The 12,922-nt window shown below is 47.5% G+C and overlaps 5 protein-coding genes across 5 annotated transcripts; 2 read left to right on the top strand and 3 right to left on the bottom strand.

The window, feature by feature from the left end:
• Positions 1–717: 717 nt before the first annotated feature.
• DFJ58DRAFT_732337 (uncharacterized protein) lies at positions 718–3,703 on the top strand (the record flags this gene model as incomplete). Its single annotated transcript, XM_041386163.1, has 7 exons — positions 718–780; positions 833–863; positions 918–955; positions 1,015–1,194; positions 1,218–1,286; positions 1,337–1,532; positions 1,596–3,703. 7 exons carry the CDS (start codon positions 718–720, stop codon positions 3,701–3,703), a joined length of 2,685 nt encoding a protein of 894 aa, XP_041239576.1.
• Positions 3,704–4,464: 761 nt separating this feature from the next.
• DFJ58DRAFT_70471 (WD40-repeat-containing domain protein) lies at positions 4,465–5,700 on the bottom strand. Its single transcript, XM_041383686.1, has 3 exons — positions 5,623–5,700; positions 4,581–5,561; positions 4,465–4,529 (listed from the first exon to the last, which is right to left on the bottom strand). The coding sequence occupies exons 2-3, from the start codon at positions 5,550–5,552 to the stop codon at positions 4,494–4,496; spliced, it is 1,008 nt and encodes a 335-aa protein (XP_041239577.1). The 5' UTR covers positions 5,553–5,561; positions 5,623–5,700; the 3' UTR covers positions 4,465–4,493.
• A 982-nt stretch (positions 5,701–6,682) lies between these two features.
• On the bottom strand, positions 6,683–9,289 carry DFJ58DRAFT_856346 (cytochrome P450; the record flags this gene model as incomplete). Its single annotated transcript, XM_041393925.1, has 16 exons — positions 9,085–9,289; positions 8,949–9,031; positions 8,803–8,890; positions 8,717–8,755; positions 8,495–8,654; positions 8,354–8,443; positions 8,187–8,301; positions 7,970–8,139; positions 7,732–7,912; positions 7,646–7,682; positions 7,477–7,595; positions 7,357–7,423; positions 7,207–7,310; positions 7,124–7,148; positions 6,954–7,070; positions 6,683–6,903 (listed from the first exon to the last, which is right to left on the bottom strand). Exons 1-16 carry the CDS (start codon positions 9,086–9,088, stop codon positions 6,683–6,685), a joined length of 1,620 nt encoding a protein of 539 aa, XP_041239578.1. The 5' UTR covers positions 9,089–9,289.
• A 253-nt stretch (positions 9,290–9,542) lies between these two features.
• Positions 9,543–9,941, top strand: DFJ58DRAFT_666382 (transcription factor Pcc1-domain-containing protein; the record flags this gene model as incomplete). Its single annotated transcript, XM_041382557.1, has 3 exons — positions 9,543–9,568; positions 9,624–9,752; positions 9,809–9,941. The coding sequence occupies 3 exons, from the start codon at positions 9,543–9,545 to the stop codon at positions 9,939–9,941; spliced, it is 288 nt and encodes a 95-aa protein (XP_041239579.1).
• Positions 9,939–11,734, bottom strand: DFJ58DRAFT_70573 (peptidase M24, structural domain-containing protein). The gene is made up of 7 exons (XM_041383715.1): positions 11,513–11,734; positions 11,286–11,445; positions 11,169–11,229; positions 10,834–11,111; positions 10,616–10,776; positions 10,348–10,562; positions 9,939–10,296 (listed from the first exon to the last, which is right to left on the bottom strand). The coding sequence occupies exons 1-7, from the start codon at positions 11,591–11,593 to the stop codon at positions 10,065–10,067; spliced, it is 1,188 nt and encodes a 395-aa protein (XP_041239580.1). The 5' UTR covers positions 11,594–11,734; the 3' UTR covers positions 9,939–10,064.
• Positions 11,735–12,922: the final 1,188 nt, after the last annotated feature.

The following is a 12,922-nucleotide window of genomic DNA, read 5'->3' on the forward strand; positions in this document are numbered from 1 at the left end:
TCAGATATGTTTACGAACTAGTATTTAGACGCTCGAGTTAGTGCATGGTTTCATGAAGGCACGTGTAAGTCAGGTGCAAGTCATATCAGTACCGTACATGCACACTCGGTGCTTTCGTACAGATTGACGTTGCTCTATTCACAGAACAGTTATCAATCTCCAGTTCTTTTTAGTCCATGCCCTCCGCCCTTGCAACGACCTGCCCACACACCACGACAATCTATGACTACTACGCTTGTTGATAATCAAGCCATCTCCAAACCTACTAAGTCTGTCTCTGAGTCCGTGCCGATCTCGACTTTGAGCTCATACAGTCAACTTGAATCTAGCCTGGATGATCTGACAAAATTCATAACCAAGACTAGTAACTATTCGGTGGCATGTGGTGGATCCGGTTCAGTTTACAAATGGGACTATAAGTGCGAGGACCAGTTATTGCAAGTGTGTTTCAGGACTTAGTATAATTCAGTTACGAGCTATGTAACCTGACATAATTTCAGGTGGCGGTCAAGAAGTTTTATCGAATTGACTCGGAAGACAGAGAAGTAAGAGAGTATTCATTCATTTTTAATCCGATATTCCTCACCATCTTTGAATTGAAGGCGCTGAGGAGAGAGATAGGTGTTTGGAAGAGATTACGCCATGAATGCATTGTTCCACTTCTAGGTTATACCAGAGACGATCCATCCTGAGCCTGTGTCCTTAGTGTCGCTTTGGATGTCTAAGGGGACGCTCCATCGATATCTTGATGGTAAGATACGGGATGACAAGTACCTCCTGGTGAGTTGTTTCAAGCATCCCTGGGCCTCATTTGTCCATTAACTTGATTTAGCTGTATAACGTGGCGAACGGCCTACACTACTGTCAGTGCTTATGATTGACACTATCTAGCGGTCGCTGATTTTATGCGATTCTAGTACATTCGGAATCTGTGGTGCACGGAGACCTCACGAGTGTAAGCCTTTATACCATGAACTCCAGGGATACCAACAGATGAAACATTGTATTTGGCAGATGAATGTGTTGATCGACGAGAAAGGTCAAGCGTGCCTCGCTGATTTTGGGTTGTCATCCATGGTCAAGATAGGTGAAGATTTCGAATACCTCCGTCCCCACGTGAAACAGCATGGAGCTTTCAGTTGGTCAGCACCTGAATTAATCAGTTTCGATGGAGATGAAGATGAAGATGGAGTTGTAATGAGTTCTCTTAACCACAGAAGGGTTACGAGAGATATATGCCATCTCCTTCAAGTGACATGTATTCTTATGGCTGCATCATGTTTGAGGTGAGTTTATTGGGAGTCCAGCAAACGGATTGCAGTGACGGGGATGATAGGTTCTTTCCGGCAAAGTTCCTAAGGTGACGCTCAGGTGTGCCATGGAAGGAAAGACACCTGAGCGTCCACAAGCCGTGCGGGATGAGGATTGGATATTTATATTACAATGTTGGCTGTCGCTCCCATCCCTTCGACCTGTCGCATCGCAAGCACTTAAATTCGCTGGAACTCTAGCTCACCCGTCCATCCCCACAGGTAAGGCATACTGATCGTGTTGCATACGAGCCGTCGAAATTGAGACTTCCCCCTATCATGTAGAATCTGCCGAGACGTCCAGTCAAGCTTCAATATACACTGCACATCTTGATGACGCAAACGTCTACAACTTATCTTCACTGGTACCTTCACATACGCAGCCGGCATTTTTGAACCCTGAAGCATGCTGGAAATCGGTTCATAAGCTGGCGAAAGCACTCCTTGACCTATTCAAAAAAACTATCCGAGGGGACCAGCGTCTCCTTAATGATGCCATCCAGCTGTACCATGTTTCCCTCGCCACACTCCCACCCACTCCCATACCTTCTTCACTCCACGAAGTTATTGCGGCCATCCCTCAGATTGGCACTGGGCGAAGAGATGATGAGAATTCGGATGCAATTGAACGCCTTCGCCTTCGCATGGAATCGGTCGATGTCAACGATCCCTTTCATTTCACGGGTTCCAGCTACCTTAGCCTTGTCGATATAGCCAGGCACATAACAGACAAAGGTTCAGATTCCATTTCCAGCGCCAAAATTTGGTACAGAAAATCCTTCGGTGATACCATCAGTGGTGTATTATGCCGCTTACAGATAGCGCTGGCGTGTGCCCGGATCGCCGAAAAGGTTAAGGGGGAGGATAAGTTCAGGCTTGAGGCATACGAAATGTCTCTCCAGCTATTGCAATCACATATATCTGCAACGCCCACCCTGACATGGGCGGTGGAGCATCTCTCGACTTCTCTTGCAGTCGATGCGGCAGCGACGGCACTGGGTATAAAACAAGTGAACAAAGCTGTGGAGTTGTTGGAGTGGGGGAGAGAGCTACTGTGGACATATATCGCGCGGTCTCGCACCAGCAAAAAAGAAGAGGAACAGGAGGAGAAAAAGCAAAAGGAACAGGAGAAGGAGAAGGACCAAGAAGAAGATGGTAAAAAGATCTCGAAAGTGGAGCAACTGAACTTGCTTGTGAGTGGTGTACTAGACACCTCACAAGAAACTTCCAGCCACAAAAGCGCCGTCGTGCCTAATGCAAAAGTACACGAAATACGGGAGGCGGAGGGTACACCACGCTCACATCCTCAAATATCTGATCTGCTGAAAGCAACGCAGGATGGCCCGGTGGTCATGCTCATCGCAAGCAGACGATCATGTGATGCTATCATCGTATCCAACGCGTACCCCAAGCCGCTTCATGTACAGCTGGAGATAACCTTCAGCTGTCTCGCAGAGTTGTCGACTACTTTCCAAGCTTGCACCTCTTCAGTGTCAGAAGACCCTGACTCGGTAGAAGACAAGCTGAAAGAGATACTCTGCTGCCTGTGGTATGATGTTGTGGTTCCGGTGATCGCTCAGTTGAAAGAGAAAATTCCACCGGGGCGTAACTCTCGAATATGGTGGTGCCCCACTTCGGTTTTCTCCACCTTGCCGGTGCATGCGGCAGGGGATTACACTGTGGAAGGGGAACAATTGCCACAGCAGTACGTTTCATCCTACACTTCCTCTATCTCGTCACTAGTTCGCGCTCGCAATTGCGCGGACCATCCTGTGTCATCTTCGAAGTTTGCTGCAATTTACCAAGCAAAACCACTTGAAAATGACGAAGGGAAGGAAGTTGAATATCCTGCGATCGAATTCGCAGAAATGGAGCCTGAGATGGTGAAACGCAACTTACCCCCGTCACTCTTCTTCACAAGATTCCCCGATGCAACAAAGGAGGACGCTGTTGAGGCCTTCAAAGACCATGGATGGTTCCATCTGGTAGCTTATGCTACACAGAATGCTTATCAACCATTTAATTCCTCCTTTTTAATGCGCGACGGCTTGCTGTCGCTTCCCGACATCCCCCTGGCCTGCTCTGAGCCAAAGGAGTTTGCCTTCCTTTCTGCGAGACCAGTTGGATCACGGTTCAGATGGATGCAGAACGAGACTACCCAGTTTGCTGCTGGGTTGCAATTTTCTGGATTCAAAAGCGTTATCGGAACAATGGGAAACTTGAATGACTCCGAGGCCTATGAAATCATCAATAAATTCTACAAGGCGATCTTTTGTACTGAGATCCTAGATTGTGCCCGGGCCGCGCGAGCGTTGCATGATACTCTGGAGGAAATGGCTAAGAGTGAGTTGTCTTTCAGACAAAGAATCGCCTTTGCACATTTCGGACTATAGCCAGTACAAGATTTGGAGAAGCACTGTCCTACATAGAGTATTCCTCTCAATGGACAAAAAACTGGATTAAAAAAAAAAAAAAAAAAGATTTGGAGAAAGATGGATATGGAACCAGGGCAAGGTCTATTGCACATATCTCGTGGAACCTTTTGGGAGCAATTATTGATGTACAAATTGTACTTTTAAATTTGCGAACGCTCACCAAGTGAAGTATCTACAACGAAAACACAACAGCAGTGAAGGATATCATTCATGGCGGTGAAATATTCTTCGAACCTATTCATGCAAATATGTTACAATAGGAGCTGTGATTCTGAGATCAGACTTACAGCAGCCCACAGTCTGGCCCAAGATAAACGTCTACGAGGGGCCATTGCTAACGATGCTTCTCCGACAAGCTCAGGATCTGTAGCGGTCGCCCGCAACTTCACACGAAAACAGTGAGAGGAGGAGGCACCAAGGAAAGAGATAAAAACCTGTGAACGCCGCTGAACGGCACTTTGGTTGGCCCTAATGATAGCCGGTCCTCTCGCAAATGGTACGTCTACCACCGATACACGAAACGGGGCAGCCAATCGCTGCCGCAAGGGCCTCCTGGTACCATTCCGAAATTGTGAGGGAGCCTCTCGGGACCCATTTGAGCCCATATTCTGATGGATAAGTTTATGATACTGTTGTATTAGATAAAAAGATGAACGAACATACACGGAAAAAGTCAGACGAAACGTCGTAATCGAGTGATCCAGTGACGTCGGCCTACACAATTGTCAATTCTGCGCAGTCTCGTAGGTTAAATCCTAACATTGACAATGTCGTTGAACCCGCTCTAGCAAAAATGTGAGTACAACATAAATCGTAATGATATTCTAGCACTTACATCCTCCGCATACCCCCTGTGAATCTTCGAGGTGATTTTTCCGATGTTCCAGGTGTACAATTTACCCCTTTCAGTACAGGCAGCGAGAGTGTTTTCATCGTCAAAAAGTGCAACACCATTCGCCTCGTCGAATTTAGAGAGCTCGAATGGGCCAGCAAGGCGCTGGCGAGTCTTGAGATTCCAAAGGTATGCGTGGTCGATAGATGCAGTTGCAAACACGTGTGCTGATACTGCAATGTAGTTGATCGTATGCAAATGTGCATGTATCGCAGGGCATACTTCTTTCTGCTCGGAAACACCCCATATTCGAACAGTATGATCGACAGATCCAGATATGATTTGACTTCCATCCTTGGTCCAAACAACTGAAGAGACGGACAATGTATGGCCGCGCAGTGTTGCTTGTATATGCCCTTTGCGGGCATCCCAAATTTTGATCGTAGAGTCTTGCCCCCCAGTAGCGACACTCTCCCCATTCGGGGAGTAAGCAACGGCGTGAACAGCCTCCTGTTCGGTTGGAAGAGGTTCGAAAATAGGCTCCCCTGAATCAGCGCTGCAGATTATGAGAGTGCTGTCTGCTGAACAGGACGCAATATGGTTTCCATCTGGAGACCATGACACAGACCAGACTCTCTGTTTATGCAGCTTCCAGGGTCCAGCGAGATGCTCGCCGGACTCTGCATTCCAAAGCTGGAGAGCGCAGTCACGACCCCCGCTGACAACTTTTTTGCCATTATGAGAGACTGAGACAGCAGTAGCGCCCTTGTGAGACCAGCGGTATTCTTTTTCCTTTGTTCTGAAATTCCAAACAACGACAGTGTTGTCATCGGAGGCACTCACTACCCGTTCGTTATCGGGAAAGGGGGCAACACACCATGCCCGTCGCTCATGGCTGCCAAGAGTATTTCTATGGATTTGTTCTTTTCCAGATGAATTGGAAGAGGGGTCGCCGTGAGAGGTTGCTGCGGCCATGATGTATTACTAGAGCAAAATGATACGAGTGAGTGATACAGCACACATGGAAGTCCAGGGTGCTACCTACCTACCGGAAGGAGATGGAGGCCATCGAGTACGAGATCTCAATGTGCGGCTGTTCTAAATAATGCAATGAACAGTTGTTGCCTTCTGTAGGGTCCATGTTTGTTAGCGGTGCATGTTGATCTTCGGCAGTGCAGAATGTCGCCTGTCTACTACAGTGAGAACAAAGTTAATCGGTTCCCGCCGAGGGTCTCGTTCCAGTGCCGTTTCGTGCTGTGCCTACACCGACATCAAGCTGCCGACTGTCATCAGAGGCGCGACCGAACTTCTCGAAGCCTATCTGCAAAGATAAGACACTGGCTTCAGCGCCTACCGCACCCCCGGTCAAGGTCGCTACCTCGAAGCCGCGGCCTGCCAAGTTTCTTTAGCCAAGTAAACTGACATGAAAGATTGATTGAAGAAGCAAGGTACACTTACAGCGTAGATAACAGACGCTCATTTCATACATTGTCACTCAAATCTTGTGTCCAATGGTGTCAACGAATCGCATCCATGTCAATCGGTGTTAGGCTTAGAGAAAAATCTTCGACCATCATGATTGAAAGGATTTCCGACATAAGCCCAAGGGAGCTGACAAGACTGGGGCGTTTCGAAAAGGTGAAGGCTCGGAATTTCACAACAGGTGTTTAGTAATTGTATGCTACTAGAGTCTAGGAGTGAGCGAGGGTCTACCAATGCAGACGGTCACATCCGAATCGAATGAGTCGGTAGCAAGTACTTGCTGTGACGGTCGGTCACGGCAGAGCCTGAGCCTCGGAGAACCTTGCTATAAAAATTATCATGACATTGACTGTTTATCACGACTCAGTACTTAGTAGCGCAGCCAATCAAAATCGAGTTCTTGCCGAAGAGCATGAGGATTGTCATTTTCCAGTTGCATGTATCAGTAACTTCGACGATTGCTAAGTGCAATATACTATTAGCCTGATGCCCTGTCACAAGCTGCAACAAGCACAGAACTATCTGTAAGCCAAGAAGATGACAGACGTATTACGCTGCACTGTTATAACAGACGTCGAACGTGCATGATCTATAATCCTCCATAAACTACGAAAAAAGAGTTCTCAAACCCGCTTTGTAAATGTCAGCGGAACATCCCTGACGCCCATTGTAAGAGTCATTCTGGCTTGCATGACTCTTTCGCGCCATTCCTCTTTGGTTTCCTTTTCTCCGGTAGAAACATTGACGGACAGGAGAGGCTCGACGCGCCAGTCGCGTAGAAGCAGTACCAGGAAACAAACAGCCTCGGTCGTCGCGAACTTTTTGCCAAGGCAAGAGCGCGGCCCTGGAACCAGCGTTGAATGGTATGAAAGAAACCGGTAGCATCGTACATACCGATGCTAAAACCAGTGTGATCTTCGCCGTCTGCAATATATGCATTGCTCGTGCTGTTCGCATACCATCGTGAAGGTTTGAACTCTTCTGGGTCAGGGAAATATTGTGGGTTGTAGTCTAGTCATCCTGTAGGGTGAAAGAAGATCCAAGAACAAAACAGCCACACGTACGGACACCAACCATGTCGACCACAGCCTATTTATCCACAGCATGAGATGAGGAACAATCTTCTGGGGTAAGAGTTGCAGCTTACATGTGTACCTTTCTTGACTGGCAACATCTTAGGTTCCTCGTCAATGCCTGAAAGATTGAGCACGGTGTCTTGCTTCGCCTCCCTTATGAGATATACACCAGCAGCTGGGAGGGGCTCAGTTCAAACCTGGTTAGAAGGAAAGTCACATACGGAACATTCTGATTCCTTCATAGAATGCTGCGAGAGCCTTGTCCAGTTTGCTATAGTCGTCGAAGGTCTAAAAATACGATTAGGTATGCATCGGAGACGTCTGATTTCGAACAGGCTCACAATTTCGCTATTGCCATGCCCTTTAGTGACTTCGTGAACTTGCTCGACTATCTCATCCTGAATAGATGGGTTTAATGACAAGAAACCAAGAGTAGCTGCCAGACTGTGTGATGTGGTCTCTGCGAAAAATTGATCAGAACCTCAGTATGATCAATGTGGTAAAACGCACCATGGCCAGCAAATAGCAATGCAAAGATATTACCGATCTGCGATGACCATTAAGCAAAACAGTCTCCAAATTTTTGAAAAGAATACCAATTCCTCGTTATCCAGATGTCTTTTGCCTTCATCATGTTCGCTCGCTCGAACAAACAACGAAAGTATGTCTTTCGATGTGTCATCATCTGCAGAAGAATTTATGGCATCACGCCTCGCCTGGATGTGGGAATTCATGAATGCCCTCATGGTATCGAACGCTTGACGCGTCTGCCGAACCCTATGGATCAGAATGTCAATGGCACTCAACTCAAAGAATTGAAGCAGGAAGAGCTACCATGGCAGAGGCAGTTTCCAGGCCCAATTTGGAGCTGCAATAGCAAAGGTATTTCTAAGCGTTATAATTTCCATGCACTGCTGGATCGACATCTGTCCATCATGAGAAGGGGGTTCTCCCCAGGAAAAGGGGAGACCGAAGCCGCAAGTGGCAATGATGATGAGGGTGAACTGCAAATAGTTAGCCTCGAGGATGAACGCTGCACAGGGACACTTACCTTGGTTGTCAGTGATTGGATACGTGGAACGTTCGTTGTCCCTTTCTCTGACCACCCTTCACAGTCGATCATGTCAGAATATACTTTATGTGTAGCATTCCAGACAAGTTGATAGCTGTGAAATAGGTTATGGTAGGCTTTTCCCGAAGCCACGCACAAAAACGCACGTATCGTTATTAAACGCAGGTCCAGCAATCCTCCTGTGCTTTCTCCATTGATCCTGAGACGCCGCAACAACGATACTCGGACCCCAAAACCTGACATTGATTAGAATGAAGCGATGGTTTGACGGTGGGAGGCCGACTCACAGAAACGCACGACCCATATCATCAGTCTTCCCAAATGCACCCGTCTTATGACCAACGGTCACGACCTGCTTGGTGACATCCATCGATCGTGTATATATCGATGGTGCGCCAGAGATAAAAGGAACCACCGAGACCGTGTCACTGCCAAAGCGACGATAAACTAGTGGCGGGCGGGGAGAATGGTGAATACACCACATGTACAGTGAGAATGTCGGGACTTACTGTTTCTAGTATGTCTCCACGTCCAGACGAAGATTACACCTGGTGGATTGCATTAGGCGATAGCATCGAGGAAAAATCCATCATACCTGGGTTCCATGACGCTTCTGGTACGAGCACACCTAACAAACTGAGAGGCTGAAATGGCACCCATAAGCCCGGAAGGTAATCCACCGCCTAGTAAGCGGAGAGATTAATATCGGTTATGAAAATAATGAAGTCATAAGCTTCGCACCTTTAGACCCGACAAAAACTTTAAGACCTTTGAGATTGTGAATGTTGCGACCAGCGCAGTTGTCGCAGTTGTCCAAGATAGATCTACACAGCATATTAATTTCAGCCATATCCAGGTTATCAAAGAATCCACTAACCCATTCCTGATTATATGAAATTCAGAATACAGTATGTACGTACGCCCAACGTACGCCGCAAAGGAAGCTTCGAAGTTCGGATTGAGGCGGAACTTATCTGGCCCAAAAAACCGTGAAGACGACTCGTGTGTGCCATCGGCCCCTCCCAGCACCGTGGCAACCACATTTCACAAGCAGAACGCTGAAACACTGCTAAATATCAACAAGCATGAGAGCACCCTCGGACTGAGTAAACGCATCGCAGTCTCCTAGTGATCGGGCGCCGATGGTGAACGAGGTTATTCCTGTGGCGGATGTTGGGCGGATATGGAATGAAAGAATGAAAGTCAAATACGGAGCGCTCGCGGTTATCAATCGTCTTCCGACTCTTCAGCCACTGGTAGTATCGCGCTACCTCAACGTTAGACAACAAGTAGCTACAAAGCAGCCAAGGGAGGAACTTACTAGCCGCCATCATCATGTCCGAAACTCCATGGCATACTGTGTAAGCATGTCATCCCCATCTTCCAGTCTCATCCAAAGCTGTACCACCATGATAGCACCATACGAGTCCCCTTTGCAAACCCAAAACATGCGACGATAGCAATGCAAGTGATTGATGTAGATCCAGAGCTTCAGAGACAGGCCGTCAAACGCACTTTGACAGTGGATGGCAATGATCTCGTCGCGTATGTATTCATGAGAGGTCTCGAGCCTATCACACATGATATTTAACGAAACGCAGGTCATTCGCGACTTCGACTGTTCGACTGGCAAGGCTGACAACGAATGGCTTTCTGGAGAATGTAGATCTAGTAGCCCGGACTATTGGCGAGTTTGGAGAGGACTCGGAACGAAAACAAGTGATTTCCAGGTGATCATGCGGAGAACAATGGCTCGTGAGGGAGATAGAGTTCCCTTCAACGGTCTTCATGGTAATACAGAAAAAGTTCACCGATCGCCGAACTGCGATTGTCTACTTTACACGTAATTTTGTTCGGCTATGCATCATCCGCGTTACCCTCAGCTTCCTTTGCCTTCTTCTTACTCTTTTTGCTCTCACGGAGGGACTTGGACAGCAGGCCTTTGAGCTCATCATCTTCCAACTCCTTCTCAGCCTTCACCAGCTCCGGCTTGTACCACACTGGTGGGTGAGTCAGCAGCAGCGGGCCAGCAGGAACTAATGCGATCGTAAAGTGGAATGCTGCCACAAATGTGTTTGCAGGAGTGTACCTACGGCGATGTCATCAAGAGCGTTAGGACTTAGGGATGTGATCCACGTACACAACTTCATACGGCTTGATCAAGCCATGTTGCACGGCCTCTTGAAGACCAAGTCTTGCTCTCTTCTCATCCTCCAGCGCACGAACATTGAATGGGAAGGCGCCAGCCTTTTTCTGTACTTCAGAGAACACGGCGCGCGAGTTCTTCATCTTCAATTGATAAGTTACTGAGCTATCTTTTTGGTAGATAGTCGTCCGAGAGTCCTCGATACGTGCCTGTCGAATGTTCAGCGATCAAGATTCATTTTCGCTCGCAGTCAGCATCAGACCTTGCCATCCTCTCCTGAAGAAATGAGAATATCAATTCCATAAACTTCGTCTTCCGCGAATGTGATCGATTCGGTATCGCGTTTCTGCGTTTCATTCGGGTTGAGAATAATGCGCTTCTTGCCATCAATGACATTTTGCGACTGCTGACAAGAGAGCATGCCTGAATCCATAGCATCAGATCCGAATTGCTTGCACTTCAGTCCATCACAAAACTCACCTTCAACAGGCTTGCAATCCCAAGCCGCGGCAGTTTTCGCGACGGCATCGGTGACCGTAAAGTTCTTATTGCCGACCTTCATGAGCCTCATGGCGATCTCAGCTGCATGCCAAGCTGCCTTGATTACATCTGCTTTTCTGCCAGTTACGGGTTCTTGCTCAGATGCGCCGACAACAATGGTCTCCGCACTAATGGCAGCAAAACCATCGATGTGTGCACCGATGTGGACCTTCACTACATCGCCTTTAGCAAGGACCTGGGCTGATAGGGGATCTGAACTATAACAGAGTGAGTTGCTAAAGGGTGCACACGATGAAATATAAAAATCCACGCACGCCAGGGGTGAGAAATGGGAGACAGTGTTGTTTACAGAAATTGATGTGGGGAATGCGAGGCCTTTTGTCGAAAAGTCATAAACTTCATTTCAAAAACATAAAAGTGATCTGACGCACCCTTGCTCATTTTAACGCCCTTCACGGCTTTGTTGTAAACTCCACCAGTCCCCTCCTCGATGAATTTGTCACCCTCGATACAGAGATCGATGATCTTTGCGTCCTCGACGCAGAGTAGGATCAGCTTCTTCATAACATCGTTTACGATGTCACCAGCAGTCTATACGACATCGCAGTCGTTCGATCAGACTTCATGAACTAAGCACGGTGATTAACATCCTTCATACCTTATACTTTGTTACATCGGCTTCGCTGATCAGCCGTGGTTTTTCTACAGGCTTTGGTGCGTCTGTGGTAGCCTCGGCCATAGTGTAGGATAGATGCAAGAATAGGAATAATCAAAAGAAGAAAATGCACACGAAGATTGGATGGATTGACCTGCAGGCACCTTCAAACTTGGTATTCCCGATATGGTATATCATCAAGACAAAACTCCTGAGTACTCCCGAGTCTACGATGCCCACTCTCCTCAACGTGCATGCTAGAAAATATTCTTCAATACAATACTGATAACTTCCCAAAGACCAGCATCCATTCCCGTACATATGCTAGACAAGTTCATTCTTTCGCTTGAAATGGAACTTGCCGAGTCCCGACGGACGTATTCGTAACAGTTCACTGGCCAACGTAAGCCTATCTGGAACATTTTTTGTCAGCTCATGAAGCAATCTCAGCACCTGAGTGCCAGCGCGTAGTTCTGTGACCACGTACCTGCTGCGCCCAATTTGCCGATTTTTTTTCAAACTGACTCAAATGTAATCTCATTCAGCAGTTTCCTGACATCTCTCCAGGTAGTCACGGTGTTCCTCAATATTCCAACCAATACACACATCACAGCGCCAGGGAAAATCTAGAACCTGCCACAGCTATTGTACCCGATGCGTTGTCTCTACCCGCACGGTTACCCGGGGATTCTTCCGAGTCTGCAGTGGGATACTTTGACACGTTGAGGGTGTAATGTGGCCATGTGTATTCATGCAGTATCACTGCTAATGCCAAGGCAGAGTCTTCAGTCCGGTGCTCTGCGGTGGGAGGACATAAAGTCTGGCTACCATAAATCTCGTCCGTACGCTTCACCCAGAATGCTTAATACTACTATGTTTTGCTTATGCTAGAGGTGCGCCTAGGAAGGCATGAGGGTGTGGGATCACATGAATTCATCCAGGAAGGATTGGGACCGTAGCCAATTGCTCCTAGTCGGTGCATGCGAGCGGCCGACAAATATTACGCTACTGACACATTCACAGCCTCTCCGCAGAGCCGAACGAAAAAGAAACAAGGTACCTAACAAGGACGAGCTCATGGATGCTCAAGTCCAAATCAATGTTTATAGATCTGGTCGGCGGAAGGAGTCGAACAAGCTGAAGTAATACAAGATAGTAAGTTGAGCGTGCAATATACACACTAACTTATGTTTCCGAGGGCTACAACCGAATGGTACAATGTTCGGGCCAGGTTCATGCGATGGACACCGGCAGGAGGAGATGCATAGGGTATTGGACTTTCTCTGGTAGTACGTATGCTCTCTACCAGCACTCACGATAAGGCTTCAGTCGCCCACGCAGCCATACTCAGGAATGATTAGGCTACTGCGTTTTGAGAATTTCTCTGACATACCATATCTGGTACAAACAGCT

This window comes from Suillus subalutaceus, assembly GCF_016647625.1.
Source record: "Suillus subalutaceus strain FC151 chromosome Unknown DFJ58scaffold_123, whole genome shotgun sequence".
Taxonomy (NCBI): Eukaryota; Fungi; Basidiomycota; class Agaricomycetes; order Boletales; family Suillaceae; genus Suillus; species Suillus subalutaceus.